This window comes from Rhea pennata, chromosome 29 (assembly GCF_028389875.1).
Source record: "Rhea pennata isolate bPtePen1 chromosome 29, bPtePen1.pri, whole genome shotgun sequence".
Taxonomy (NCBI): domain Eukaryota; kingdom Metazoa; phylum Chordata; class Aves; order Rheiformes; family Rheidae; genus Rhea; species Rhea pennata.
Window position 1 is genome coordinate 4602363 of NC_084691.1, and position 12926 is coordinate 4615288.

The 12926-nt window shown below is 69.1% G+C and overlaps 2 protein-coding genes and 1 long non-coding RNA gene across 5 annotated transcripts; 2 read left to right on the forward strand and 1 right to left on the reverse strand.

Annotated features, from left to right (window-relative positions):
- Window positions 1-2776: 2776 nt before the first annotated feature.
- On the reverse strand, window positions 2777-7606 carry LOC134152278 (uncharacterized). 2 transcript variants are annotated; one of them, XR_009960983.1, is made up of 3 exons: window positions 7197-7606; window positions 4499-4810; window positions 2777-3470 (listed from the first exon to the last, which is right to left on the reverse strand). It is a non-coding gene; the product is annotated as an uncharacterized LOC134152278 (long non-coding RNA). The 2 variants fall into 2 exon arrangements; XR_009960982.1 differs by having other exon boundaries at window positions 2777-3454; window positions 7197-7603.
- On the forward strand, window positions 7378-9231 carry BLOC1S1 (biogenesis of lysosomal organelles complex 1 subunit 1). The gene is made up of 4 exons (XM_062597514.1): window positions 7378-7504; window positions 7857-7929; window positions 8046-8178; window positions 8859-9231. Exons 1-4 carry the CDS (start codon window positions 7444-7446, stop codon window positions 8967-8969), a joined length of 378 nt encoding a protein of 125 aa, XP_062453498.1. The 5' UTR covers window positions 7378-7443; the 3' UTR covers window positions 8970-9231.
- A 599-nt stretch (window positions 9232-9830) lies between these two features.
- Window positions 9831-12781, forward strand: RDH5 (retinol dehydrogenase 5). Of its 2 annotated transcripts, none has more exons than XM_062597415.1 (6): window positions 9831-9852; window positions 10583-10639; window positions 10953-11273; window positions 11886-12144; window positions 12214-12377; window positions 12529-12781. In XM_062597415.1, exons 3-6 carry the CDS (start codon window positions 10961-10963, stop codon window positions 12750-12752), a joined length of 960 nt encoding a protein of 319 aa, XP_062453399.1. In that variant the 5' UTR covers window positions 9831-9852; window positions 10583-10639; window positions 10953-10960; the 3' UTR covers window positions 12753-12781. The 2 variants fall into 2 exon arrangements, with proteins under 2 accessions (XP_062453399.1, XP_062453398.1); XM_062597414.1 differs by lacking the exon at window positions 9831-9852 and adding an exon at window positions 10758-10859.
- Window positions 12782-12926: the final 145 nt, after the last annotated feature.

Sequence of the window (12926 nt, forward strand, 5' to 3'; positions counted from 1 at the left end):
ATCGCAGTGTATTGCACCCTGCACTGCACAGCATATTGCAGCATATTGCACCCCCGTCTCACAGGGTACCACACCCCATATCGCAACGTATCGCACCCCGCGCTGCACAGCTTACTGCAGCATATTGCACCCCCGTCTCACAGGGTACCACACCCCATATCGCAACGTATCGCACCCCGCGCTGCACAGCGTATTGCAGCATATTGCACCCCCGTCTCATGGGGTACCACACCCCGTATCGCAGTGTATTGCACCTTGTATCGCAGTGTATCGCACCCCGTGCTGCACAGCATATTGCAGCATATTGCACCCCCGTCTCACAGGGTATCACACCCCATATCGCAGTGTATCACACCCCGTGCTGCACAGCTTATTGCAGCATATTGCACCCCCATCTCATGGGGTACCACACCCCATATCGCAGTGTATCGCACCCCATGCTGCACAGCATATTGCAGCATATTGCACCCCCGTCTCATGGGGTACCACACCCCGTATCGCAGTGTATCGCACCCCGTGCTGCATAGTGTATTGCAGCATATTGCACCCCCGTCTCACGGGGTACCACACCCCATATCGCAGTGTATTGCACTCTGCACTGCACAGCGTAGTGCAGCATGTTGCACCCCTGTCTTACGGTGTATCACACCCCGTATCGCAGTGTATCACACCCCGTATCGCAGTGTATCGCACCCCGTGCTGCACAGCGTATTGCAGCATATTGCACCCCCGTCTCGCGGTGTTCCACACCCCGTATCGCAGTGTATCGCACCCCGTATCGCAGTGCATCGCGAGGTGTTTGCTCCCCCGGCCCGGCCGCCGCGACGCCCCTCCCCGACGCTCCTTGCGGAGGGGCGACTCCCCGACACCCCGCGCCGGCACGGCAGCCGCCGCGGCCGCCCCGAGCGCGAACGCGGCCCCGCAGCGACGGCACGGCCGGGCCCCGCGGGAGCGACTCGGGCGCTGTCCTGCACCCCGAAGGGCAGCTCGGGGTGGGGGGGGGAGGGAGAAGTGGGGGCCGTCATATTTTCCAGCGCACCGGCTATTTTTAACCGCTGCCGCTCTCCGAAGGCCTCCGAAGCTATTTGTGAGCTGGCGAGGCCGCCCTGGCCGTGCGAATTAGCTCCAGCTGGGCACCGGCCGCGGCGGCAGCGGCTCGTCCCCCGGCTCGCCGGGCCCGCGGGACCGCCAGCAGCCCCTTCCCGCCGGCCCGGCCCTCGCCTGGCCCCCGTCCAGCCCTCCCCACGGCTCGCCTGCCCTTTCCCCTTCTGCAATCCAGGATCCTCTTTAACATCCCGGCTGACGTGGGGAACGTGGGAAACGGAGGAGCGCTTCCTGGGAGGGGAAGGCGAGGAGGGACCCGGTTCAGCCCCGTCCCCCCGGGACCAGGCCGGGGCCGGCTGCCGTTGACCCCCCCACGCAGCGGTGAGCCGAGCCGAGTCGAGCCGAGCCGCGCTCAGAATTCCCCTTCGGCCTCTCCTCTTCCAGCAATAGCTGTAAATTGCCCATCTGACGAGAGGGGATGGCATCACCGGTGCATCAGGCCGATAAAAATAGAAAAGGAGGCGATTGCGGTCGGGAAATGAGATGAGCGGCCAGTCTAAATTAAAACGTGACCCGGGCCAGTGCCGCAGGCCCTTGGCGCAGAGGGGACCCCCAGGAGCCTGCCCCACCTGACCGAGGCGTCAGCGCGGTGCCCGCGGGAAGGTGAGGGCTCCCAGCACGCGTCTCCAACAGCGAAGAAAGCAGGGCTCACCCCGCTCTCCCCCTGGCACCACGGCCGCGAGCATCAATATAAACAAGTTTATAGGTCCCCATCATTGCATGGATCTTGAAACCTTAATGGGTGTCACATTCCTGAGCAGGAATTCACTTTGTTTTTCCTCAAACTCACTATAGCATCACAGGGCTCCAGGAGCTCGGGCTTCTGGGGAACAGCAGATCTGCCAGCCCTGCCCTCCGCTCCACGCTCCCATCTTTCTCTTGAGCGGCATTAAACAAGTCCTTGCTCTTCGCACGTGCTCAGCCAGCACGGACCGTTGGAGCAGCCACCGCAGCTTCTCAGCCAGGGAATTCGTCCTGCTTCCCCACGCTGAGCTCACTAACTTGTTTGGCTGATGTGCCTGAGAACAGCAGCTGGTCTGCATTAGGAATCACCAAGAGATGGCAAATCCACTACTTCCTTGGAGGCTTGGCCCCCCTGTCAGCAATCCGCCTCGGGGTAGAGGCCCAGTGGGTAGGGGAATTCCAGCCCCAAAAAGCGTTTTTGTGAATGGAGAACCAGACACCTCCCCACCTTCTGGTCCTTCCTGGCTCCGTGCGTGCTGGGAACAGCTACGTTCTTCCCCAGCACCAGCTGCCTTTTGGCAGCTGGCAGTCGGATCTCGGCACAGCCGGCTTTGCTGCACAACGCGAGCCGCTGTGCAAACGGGAGCCGCTGCCTCCAGAGGAGCGGACAGCAGCGAGAGCAGAAGCGCATGCACGCGTATGTGCTCGCTCATGCTCCTTGGAATCGCTACAGACTTTATTATATCCTCAGCATTGTCTCATGAGAATTTTATTTTCAATACAAAGGCCAACTTCCAAATGAGGCATGGTTTCCAGAAGGGAACGCTTTCTCCAGGCCCAGCTCACCCATCAGGACATTGTTCCCACAGGCTCAGGCATGAAACACGGCGGGCGGAGGGGGGTTTTGGTTGGGGTGAGAATGAAAAGGGGGGAGGTTTGTTAAACAGCATCTCACGTGTCATGAGAAAAGACTTCCTTGTTTAGAGGATTCACTTCACTACAAGACCTTTATTGGATTTGAACCCTCAGCTCCTGGAAGCTACAGCTTCACCCACCAGCTACTGAATAGCTGAAGCCAGGGAGCAAGAGGGATGGGAGCAGAGCTCAGCGTAAGGGGGAGGAGGGAGAGGATCACTGCTCGCTTCCAGACAGAGGGTGGGAGAGAAATGCTCCTGAGAACTCCTCCAGTTCACGATAGCAGCCAAACCACTTCAGCACTATTAGCTCTGTTAAGGGTTGAATCAGTTCCAGGCTCCCACAGCCCCTCCACTGAGCATCCTCACGCAGAAGAAAGGCAGGGAAAGAGTGAGGGGACAGCGGAGGGCAGAGCAGCCACGCTCAGGAGGCACCGCACTGCCTCCTGCAGCCTGGTTCTGCAGCAAGCAGTCAAGGTCAGATTGCAGCTCTCACATCAAAGACATGAGATGGCATCTTTGCTGTAGATGCATTTTCAGAAACGGAAGCTGCGGTGCACCCCGGAGTGTGCACAGAGCCACAGACCACACCTCGGAGACGTGTTAAGTCCCACGCGCTCTCCAGGGAGGCGCTAACTGTTACCAGCAAAGCTCCTTCACAGGCCCTTGACGTTCACTGCTTCATTCCTGTGGAAGGAAGGGCAGGCACCGGGTCGGCGCAGTTCAGCCAGCAAGGCTTTGTGCTGGAGCTCCTGTGGGTGGGAGAAGCTGCCATGAATTACCCCTGCAAACAACAAGACTCTCTAGCAACTTCCAAGAGCCCTGAGCAGACACCACCCCCCCAAGATACACCCACACCTCTTACAAGCAGCAACTGACCTCAACACACGCCCAAGCACAAGCAGGAGCAGAGCAGCTCCACCACACACAGCCCCAGAGCTGGCTCTGCCCCACAGCACCCCTATTAACCCGGCACCTGCACTAGTCAACAATGGAAACAAATTCCTCTGCCCTTCCCAGGGCTGCATGGACTTCTGCAGGCAAGGGCTTGTTTGTGTAACTGAAGCAGGCTGATACTGGACAGGCGTGTGGGGAGTAAGCGGGGTTATTTTTACCCATTCACTGGTTTATCTTTGGCCACATTTTATGCTTGAGTTCCTGCAACTGTAGTCAGAGTGCCTCCAGGTCACCCACTCAGAGCACGAAGGCAACAGGATACCAGAAGAATGAGGAACTAAATCCACATTGAGATTCCAGCTGGGATGCAAAGATCCCTTTGGGAGAGAGCTAAGACTGCTCAGAGACAACTTTTCTAGCTTACAACTGGTGGGAGAATTGCCTCCTCTCCAGGAGGAGGCCTGCTCCAGGTTGAGGAGCGGGAAGTGCACGCCGCAAAGGGCTGCGTTTCGGCAGCGAGGGAGCGATCCCTACCACAACTGCTCTGTGGAGAGCTCAAGAAGAAACAGTCAATACGGAGGCTGCAGCAAGGCACCACTGTGCGCTCTCCTCACCCAAAGCCTGTCGGAGTGGCTTGAGCCCTGCCTGCCTTGCCGGTCCTGAGCTGGATAAGCACAGCCCCTGCTCCAGTCGTTGCCCTCTCAGCCTTTTCTAGGCCACGCTTCCCACCCTCCTGATACTCCCGGCCACTCCAAGGGGACGGCAAGATCTCCCCTCTCCTGACCCGGCTCCATCACTGAGGCCAGCCGGCGCCTGTCCAACAGATCTGCCCTGTTCCAGATCTAAAGCTGATTAAACCCGGTGAGATCAGACACATCTAAGTATTTCTGCCTACTCACTCTTCTGTCACGACGCAGTGCCGGAGTGCTCTGCAGTCCAATTTAATTTCCATAGTGCACTTGGCTGGCTAACACTCACAGCTTCAGTGCCTGGCAGGCTCTCCCCCCATCCTCTGCCACTTCATTTCTCCTTCTGCCAGTGCTATTCATTATCCAGCTCACCCAAGCCTGACATCGAGAAGCCTGCTAAGGGCAATTCCACATTACTTGTGTGCAGGAGAGTCAGACAAAACCTCAGTCCCACTCCAGGGGCGAAGGAGGTGGAGAGCCTGGGAATCCCTGTTCTCCTGCAGAGCGGGTTGCTCCAGTGGTCTGGGAAGTAAAACAGGATTTAGAAGATGTGTGCTGAAGTCCTGCTGCAGAAATTGCCCGGCTTCTCCCTGCCTCAGCAGGCCCCTAGGGCCCCCTCAGGCCCCCACGCCCCTGGCCAGGCCCCGACAGCCCCCTCGGGCCCCCACGCCCCCGGCCAGGCCCCTACGGCCCCCTCGGGCCCCCACGCCCCCGGTCAGGCCCCTACGGCCCCCTCGGGCCCCCACGCCCCCGGCCAGGCCCCGACGGCCCCCTCGGGCCCCCACGCCCCCGGCCAGGCCCCGACAGCCCTCTCGGGCCCCCACGCCCCCGGCCAGGCCCCGACGGCCCCCTCGGGCCCCCACGCCCCCAGCCAGGCCCCTAGGGCTCCCTCGGGCCCCCACGCCCCCAGTCAGGCCCCTACGGCCCCCTCGGGCCCCCACGCCCCCGGCCAGGCCCCGACAGCCCCCTCGGGCCCCCACGCCCCCGACCAGGCCCCTACGGCCCCCTCGGGCCCCCACGCCCCCGGCCAGGCCCCGACGGCCCCCTCGGGCCCCCACGCCCCCGGCCAGGCCCCGACAGCCCTCTCGGGCCCCCACGCCCCCGGCCAGGCCCCGACGGCCCCCTCGGGCCCCCACGCCCCCAGCCAGGCCCCTAGGGCTCCCTCGGGCCCCCACGCCCCCAGTCAGGCCCCTACGGCCCCCTCGGGCCCCCACGCCCCCGGCCAGGCCCCGACAGCCCCCTCGGGCCCCCACGCCCCTGACCAGGCCCCTACGGCCCCCTCGGGCCCCCACGCCCCCAGCCAGGCCCCGACAGCCCCCTCGGGCCCCCACGCCCCCAGCCAGGCCCCTACGGCTCCCTTGGGCCCCCACGCCCCTGGCCAGGCCCCGACAGCCCCCTCGGGCCCCCACGCCCCCGGCCAGGCCCCTACGGCCCCCTCGGGCCCCCACGCCCCCGGCCAGGCCCCTACGGCCCCCTCGGGCCCCCACGCCCCCGGCCAGGCCCCTACAGCCCCCTCGGGCCCCCACGCCCCCGGCCAGGCCCCGACAGCCCTCTCGGGCCCCCACGCCCCCGGCCAGGCCCCGACGGCCCCCTCGGGCCCCCACGCCCCCAGCCAGGCCCCTAGGGCTCCCTCGGGCCCCCACGCCCCCAGTCAGGCCCCTACGGCCCCCTCGGGCCCCCACGCCCCCGGCCAGGCCCCGACAGCCCCCTCGGGCCCCCACGCCCCCGACCAGGCCCCTACGGCCCCCTCGGGCCCCCACGCCCCCAGCCAGGCCCCGACAGCCCCCTCGGGCCCCCACGCCCCCAGCCAGGCCCCTACGGCTCCCTTGGGCCCCCACACCCCTGGCCAGGCCCCGACAGCCCCCTCGGGCCCCCACGCCCCCGGCCAGGCCCCTACGGCCCCCTCGGGCCCCCACGCCCCCGGTCAGGCCCCTACGGCCCCCTCGGGCCCCCACGCCCCCAGCCAGGCCCCGACGGCCCCCTCGGGCCCCCACGCCCCCGGCCAGGCCCCTACAGCCCCCTCGGGCCCCCACGCCCCCGGCCAGGCCCCGACAGCCCTCTCGGGCCCCCACGCCCCCGGCCAGGCCCCGACGGCCCCCTCGGGCCCCCACGCCCCCAGTCAGGCCCCGACAGCCCCCTCGGGCCCCCACGCCCCCGGCCAGGCCCCGACAGCCCTCTCGGGCCCCCACGCCCCCAGCCAGGCCCCTAGGGCTCCCTCGGGCCCCCACGCCCCCAGTCAGGCCCCGACAGCCCCCTCGGGCCCCCACGCCCCCGGCCAGGCCCCGACAGCCCTCTCGGGCCCCCACGCCCCCGACCAGGCCCCTACGGCCCCCTCGGGCCCCCACGCCCCCAGCCAGGCCCCGACAGCCCCCTCGGGCCCCCACGCCCCCGGCCAGGCCCCGACAGCCCCCTCGGGCCCCCACGCTCCCGGCCAGGCCCCGACAGCCCCCTCGGGCCCCCACGCCCCCGGCCAGGCCCCTAGGGCTCCCTCGGGCCCCCCACGCCCCCGGCCAGGCCCCGACAGCCCCCTCGGGCCCCCACGCCCCCGGCCAGGCCCCGACAGCCCCCTCGGGCCCCCATTTCCCCAGCCAGGCCCCGACAGCCCCCTCGGGCCCCCATGCCCCCGACCAGGCCCCTAGGGCACCCTCGGGCCCCCACACCCCCAGCCAGGCCCCGACAGCCCCCTCGGGCCCCCACGCCCCTGGCCAGGCCCCTACGGCTCCCTCAGGCCCCCACGCCGCCGACCAGGCCCCTAGGGCCCCCTCAGTCCCCCAGTGCAGCCCCCTCAGGGCTCCTCGAGCTCCCACAGGCTGCTACACAGGCCCCTGTACCCCCTTTGGGACCCTATAGCCCCCTCAGGCCCCCACACCCCCAGCCGGACCCCTATAGCCCCCTCAGGCCACCCTACCACACGCCCAGGAGGCTCCTGCAGCCCTCCTTGGGCCCCTACGGCCCTCTGGGGCCTCTCTGCTCCCCACAGCCTGCTAGCCAGGCGCCTACAGCCCCCTCGGCTCCCCACCCCCCCCCGGCCGAGCGCCCAGAACTTTTCTGGCCCCCCCGGGACCCCATAGCCGGGGCGGGGCGGGGCGGGGGGGGTCACGTGGGCGGTCACGTGGCAGCGGCGCCGCGGCCCGGCGCCGGTGCCGGCTGCCGCCATGCTGTCGCGGCTGCTGAAGGAGCATCAGGCCCGGCAGAGCGAGCGCAAGGAACTGCAAGGTGAGGTGAGGCCCGGCCCGGCCCGGCTCGGCCCGGCTCGGTTTGGCCCGGCTCGGCCCGGCCGCCGCCGCCGTGGAGAGCGGCTCCTCTCGGACAGCTCCCGCCTCCCCCCGGGGTAGCGACGGCCCTATTGGCGGAGGGAGCTGTCACTCACAGCCGGGCCGCTCGGGCGGCGGGATCCTATTGGCCCAGAGAGCTGTCACTCAGGGGAGGGGGTGGGAAGGGCCCGCGGGGCTGCCCGAGCGCTGTGCGGTGATGTCACTGCCCAGCGCTCTGACGTCATGCCGCACCCTGATGATGTCACTTCTCTTCTCCCCTCTCGCCCGCGCCCCGGACGCGCCGCCTCCCGCAGAGCGGAGGCGCAAGGAGGCCATCGCCGCCGCCACCTGCCTGACCGAGGCGCTCGTGGATCACCTCAACGTCGGGTGAGCGCCGGGCTCCGGCCTCCCGCCCGCCTCCAGCCCGGGGCCTCCCCGCGCGGGGGGCTCCGGCGGCCGGCCGACCCCCCCCGGCCCCGCGCCCACCCGCCGTCTCCTCCCAGGGTCGCCCAGGCCTACGTGAACCAGAGGAAGCTGGACCACGAGGTGAAGACGCTGCAGGTCCAGGCCGCCCAGTTCGCCAAGCAGACGGGCCAGTGGATCACCATGGTGGAGAACTTCAACCAGGCGCTGAAGGTCGGTGCCTCCGCCCCCCGCCACGGCCGGCTCCGAGCGGTGCCGGGCTGGGGGGCAATCCACGCACCCAGGCCCGGCCGGGATGGTCCCGTCCGCAGCCCAGGAGGGGAGCAGGGGCCCCATGAGGTGCCAGCACAGACGCTGAGGTCTCCCCGACCCCGCTGCGCCCAGTCCGGCGCTACGCAGGGTTGTTCCCCTCCCGGCCACGGAGGCTCCGGCCCGGAGAATCAACCCGTTCGGCCGCAGGCCTCAGAGCCGCCTTTGCGATGCTATGGGGAAAGTGGCTCTGCTGGAAACCCCCTGCGTCACCCGTGCCCCTAGTCACCCCCCCCAGTGCCAAGGGATGGGGCCACGGCTGTGCCTGCCGCGGCCCGGTGTCAGCTCCCGACAGTGCCGGGGGGCGCGGTCAGCCCCGGACAGGGTGGGCTGCGTCCCCTGGCCGCCTCGCTCACACTTGAGCAGGCCGGGAGCGCCATCTGCCAGCAACCTGCTGCAGGGTCTGAGCACGGCGTCCCAGCCAGCCCCACGGCGTCCCAGCCAGCCCCACGGCGTCCCAGCCAGCCTCCACTCCCTGCAGAGCTCTGGCTACTGGAGGGAAACTGAGGCAGGGCCAGACCTCCCCCCCCAACACACACACCCCAGTCCCGTTGGCTACTCCCTGATGGCTCCTGTCCTCGCAGGAGATCGGTGACGTGGAGAACTGGGCCCGCAGCATCGAGATGGACATGCGGACCATCGCCACCGCCCTGGAGTATGTGTACAAGGGGCAGCTGCAGCCGTCCTGCTCCTGAGCCGTGGGGTTTGGCCTCCGCCGCGTCGGCCCCGGCCGCTGGAGCTGCTCCCGCCGTCCTGCCCCGGCTCTGCTCCTGCCTGATAACACAGCCGCAGCCTGCGCCTCACGCTCGGCCCCACTGCATAGCCGCAGCTGCTGTCAGCCGCCTCCCAGCCAGCATCCGCCCTGCCCCACAGTGGGGGCTCGCTGCCCCAGGGCCCCCCTGCCCTGAGCAATGGGGACCCGGCCCAGGGTGGAATAAAGCGGAGTGGTTGAACCGAGCAGTGTGCAGAAGCGTCGCCAGCTGGAGAGGGGGGACGGGCGTGTGCCTGGCGTTGGGGTCCTGGCACAGCCCTCAGCTGCCCCCTCCTAAGCCCCCTCATCCTCCTTAACGCTTAACTCGGTCTCTGAGGCCTCTTTTTCTCCCAGACAAAGGGCCCCTTCTTGGCCGGGAGGGCTCTAATCCCCTTGCCCCCGCGCTTGGCACGTGGTCGGAGGAGATCTCGGCACCAGCTGAGCCCCAGCTCCAGCACGTTACCCCCTCGCAGGGGCGGGGTGGGGGGCAGGTGTCCTGGTCCTTGGCACACCTCGGGGGTTGCCCTGCCTCCCTGCTCTGGTCAGAGGCTCCCACGTTTTCAGATCCCCCCCCCCTGCCTCGTGCTGCCCCAATGAGGGAAGGCGCAGCCCGGCACCCCCAGGCCCTTGCCTCCTTCCCACGGTGCCGGCGTTGCTCCCAGCGAGGGAATCGGGGCGGGCTCGGCCCGCCGTGAACTTTGGCTGCCGGCTCTGCCCCGCGCGAGCGGCGCAGGGGGAGGAGCGGCCGCGGCCCCCCCCGGGCTCAGACGGCTCCTGCCGCGGCAGCCGGAGCAGCATCCCGGAGCCTTCCGCCCCCACCGGGGAAGGTATGTGGGGGGCTCGGCGGGGGTTCGGGCCACGCTCTGCACCACACCCAGGGCACAGGCTGCGGCTCGTGTCTGCGGGGCACCGGGGCCCTGCTGCCCTGGGGTGACACGAGTCTGCCAGAGCTCGTGTGCGCAGACCGGCCAGGCTGGAGGGGACCAGGCAGCACCAGAGAGGCACCTGGTGTCCCCCCGTCCCCGGAGGGCAGGGATGGGGCTGGCTGCAGCCCCCCCCCCCATGGCCCTGGCAGTGCCTGGAGCCAGCCCGGCTGCCCCAAACCCAGGCTGAGTCCCAGGCAGCCCCGTGGGGCAGCAGCTGGTGGGAGCGACCAGGGATGGGGTGGGCCCGGCCCAGCTTTGCCCCAGGAGATGCCAAAGGTGCAGGGCGGTTGGGGGGGGAAGGGGGGCTCCAGATGGGGCCTTGCCGCCCTTCATAGCTGCCTTGCTGGGTGGTAGCAGGGTGCAGGGGGGGACAGCCAGGTTGGGGGCGGGGGGGTGGAACCAGAAGCAGCGGTGACGGTCGCTTCCACATGCAGCCAGGGTGCAGAGGACACCTGGGTGCACCCACAGCACCGAGGGGGCAGGAGGCAGAGGGGGTTAATCCAGAGCTGGAGCAGCGGCTCCCCACACACACACACGCTCTCCCCTCCTCGCACACCCCCACGGTGCTGGGGGGCGGAGGAGGCTGCCCCAAGCCCTGGCTCAGCCCCCGCTGGCCCTGGTTCCCGGCCAGGCGCTGACGTACGGAGCCCGGCTAATCCCCGCTGGTGCACGCCGCGCGGACGCACAGGTCAGCGGGAGACGTGGCCGCGGCCGGGGTGGGGTGGCGGGGCGGGGGGGGGGGGGAGCCCAGCCTCCCGCCCACAGTCTTTTTTCCTCCACCACCCGCTTGCTGGTGTGGGGCACAGCGTGGGGCAGAGCAGGACACCCAGGTTCATCGCCTCGGGGAGGGCACACGCGGGAGAGGAAAAGGGGCGGCAATTTCGACACCTGGCTGGGGAGCTGCAAAGGTCTGACCCGGCTGGGCGGGGGGGGGGGGGGGGTAGGAGGGGGTGTTGGGGGCGGTGCACAGCCCAGGACGCCTGGGCCCCCTCTCTCCGCAGCCCCTGCCATGTGGCTGTACCTGGCGCTGGCGGCGCTGGCGTGGGCGCTGGGCTGGCTGGTGCGGGACCGCCGGACGCTGCCCTGCGTCGCGGACAAGCACGTCTTCATCACGGGCTGCGACAGCGGCTTCGGCAACCTGCTGGCGCGGCGGCTCGACCGGGGCGGGTTCCGGGTGCTGGCGGCGTGCCTCACCCCGAAAGGGGCCGAGAGCCTGCGGCGCGCCTGCTCCGGCCACCTGCGCACCACGCTGCTCGACGTCACCCGCCCCGAGAGCGTCCGGCAGGCCGTGGCCTGGGTGCGCGCCGAGGTGGGCGAGAACGGTGAGCGGGGGCGGAGGGGCTGCGGGGCAGGGCGGTTGGGGGGGGGCCCACCAGGGCATGCTGTGGGGCAGCATGGGGCGGGCTGGAGGGGTCCCACCAGGGTGTGGTAGGGGTGGGATGGGTGTCTCTGTAGGGCAGGACAGGGAGGCCCAGGAGAGGTGCTGTGCAGTGGGATGGAGGGGTCCATTGAGGGGTGCTATGGGGCAGGATTGGGTGTCTCAGTCCACACACTATGGGGGGGAGGATGAGGGTCTCAGGAGTGGTGCTGTGGGGCAGGAGCAGAGCCCCACCACAGCATGCAAGGGGGCAGGAGAAACGGTATCGGGGGGGGGTCTCAGCAGGGGATGCTATGGGGCAAGATGGGAGGCTCCAGGAGAGGTAGTTTGGGTCAGGATGGCAGCAGCAAGAGAGGTGCGATGGGAGGTAGGACCCACTGGGTCCCAGGCAACGTGCTGTGGGGCAGAATGGGAGCCCAGGAGCGGCGCAGTGGGGCAGGAGCTGAGTCCCACCAGGACAGGAGAGGGGCAGGAGGAGCAGTGCTGGGGCAGGCAGGACACGGAGGGCACCGGGGCCCCCGGCCGCCCGCCAGCCCCGACCCCGCGGGCTCCCCAGGGCTCTTCGGGCTGGTGAACAACGCGGGGGTGGCCCACCCCATCGGCCCCACGGAGTGGATGGCCCTGGAGGACTACCGCCAGGTGCTGGCCGTCAACGCGCTGGGCGTCATCGAGGTGACGCTGGGGCTGCTGCCGCTGCTGAAGCGGGCGCGGGGCCGGGTGGTGAACACCTCCAGCGTGCTGGGCCGCCTCTCCGCCAACGGCGGGGGCTACTGCATCTCCAAGTACTGCGTGGAAGCCTTCTCCGACAGCCTCAGGTGGGTGCCGGGGCCCCGCGGGGCCCCCACCGCCGCCGGGGCCCCGCTGACGGCCGTGCCCGCCCGCAGGCGCGACATGTACCACTTCGGGGTGAAGGTGAGCATCGTGGAGCCCGGCTTCTTCAAGACGGCGGTCACCAACCTGGAGAGCATCGAGGCGTCCCTGCGCCAGCTCTGGGACCGGCTGCCCCCCGAGACGCGCCTCAGCTACGGCGAGGACTTCTTCCGCAAGTGTGAGTGGGGCTGGCGGTGGTGGGGCAGCCCCCCAGCCCCTGGGGGCAGCCCCTGGCTCGGGGCACACCGGGGAGCATGTGCTGCCGTGCCTCAGTTTCCCCATGCAGAAGCGGGGGTCTGCTGACTCGTCCCCCCCACCCCACTCCCCAGACCTGAAGGTGCAGCGGCTCATCATGAACTTCATCTGCGACGCGGACCTGGGCAAGGTGGCCTGGTGCATGGAGCACGCGCTGCGGGCCCGGCACCCGCGCACCCGCTACAGCGCCGGCTGGGACGCCAAGCTGCTCTGGCTGCCCGCCTCCTACCTGCCCGCCTTCCTCGTCGACTTCGCCCTGGCCACCATCCTGCCCAAGCCGGCCCACCGGGTCCGCTAGCCACCCCGGCAATAAAGCGCTCGCCCCCAGCCCGGACGCTGTGCAAACCTCCTCGTGCCCGGGGCCGGACGCGGGGGCTCCCCGAGCCGGGCACGGCCCCTCCCAGGCTGCGGAGGAGCCCCGGACCCCCGTGTCCAGCCCGGAGGGTTGGGGGGAGAACCGGTGGGGCTGGGC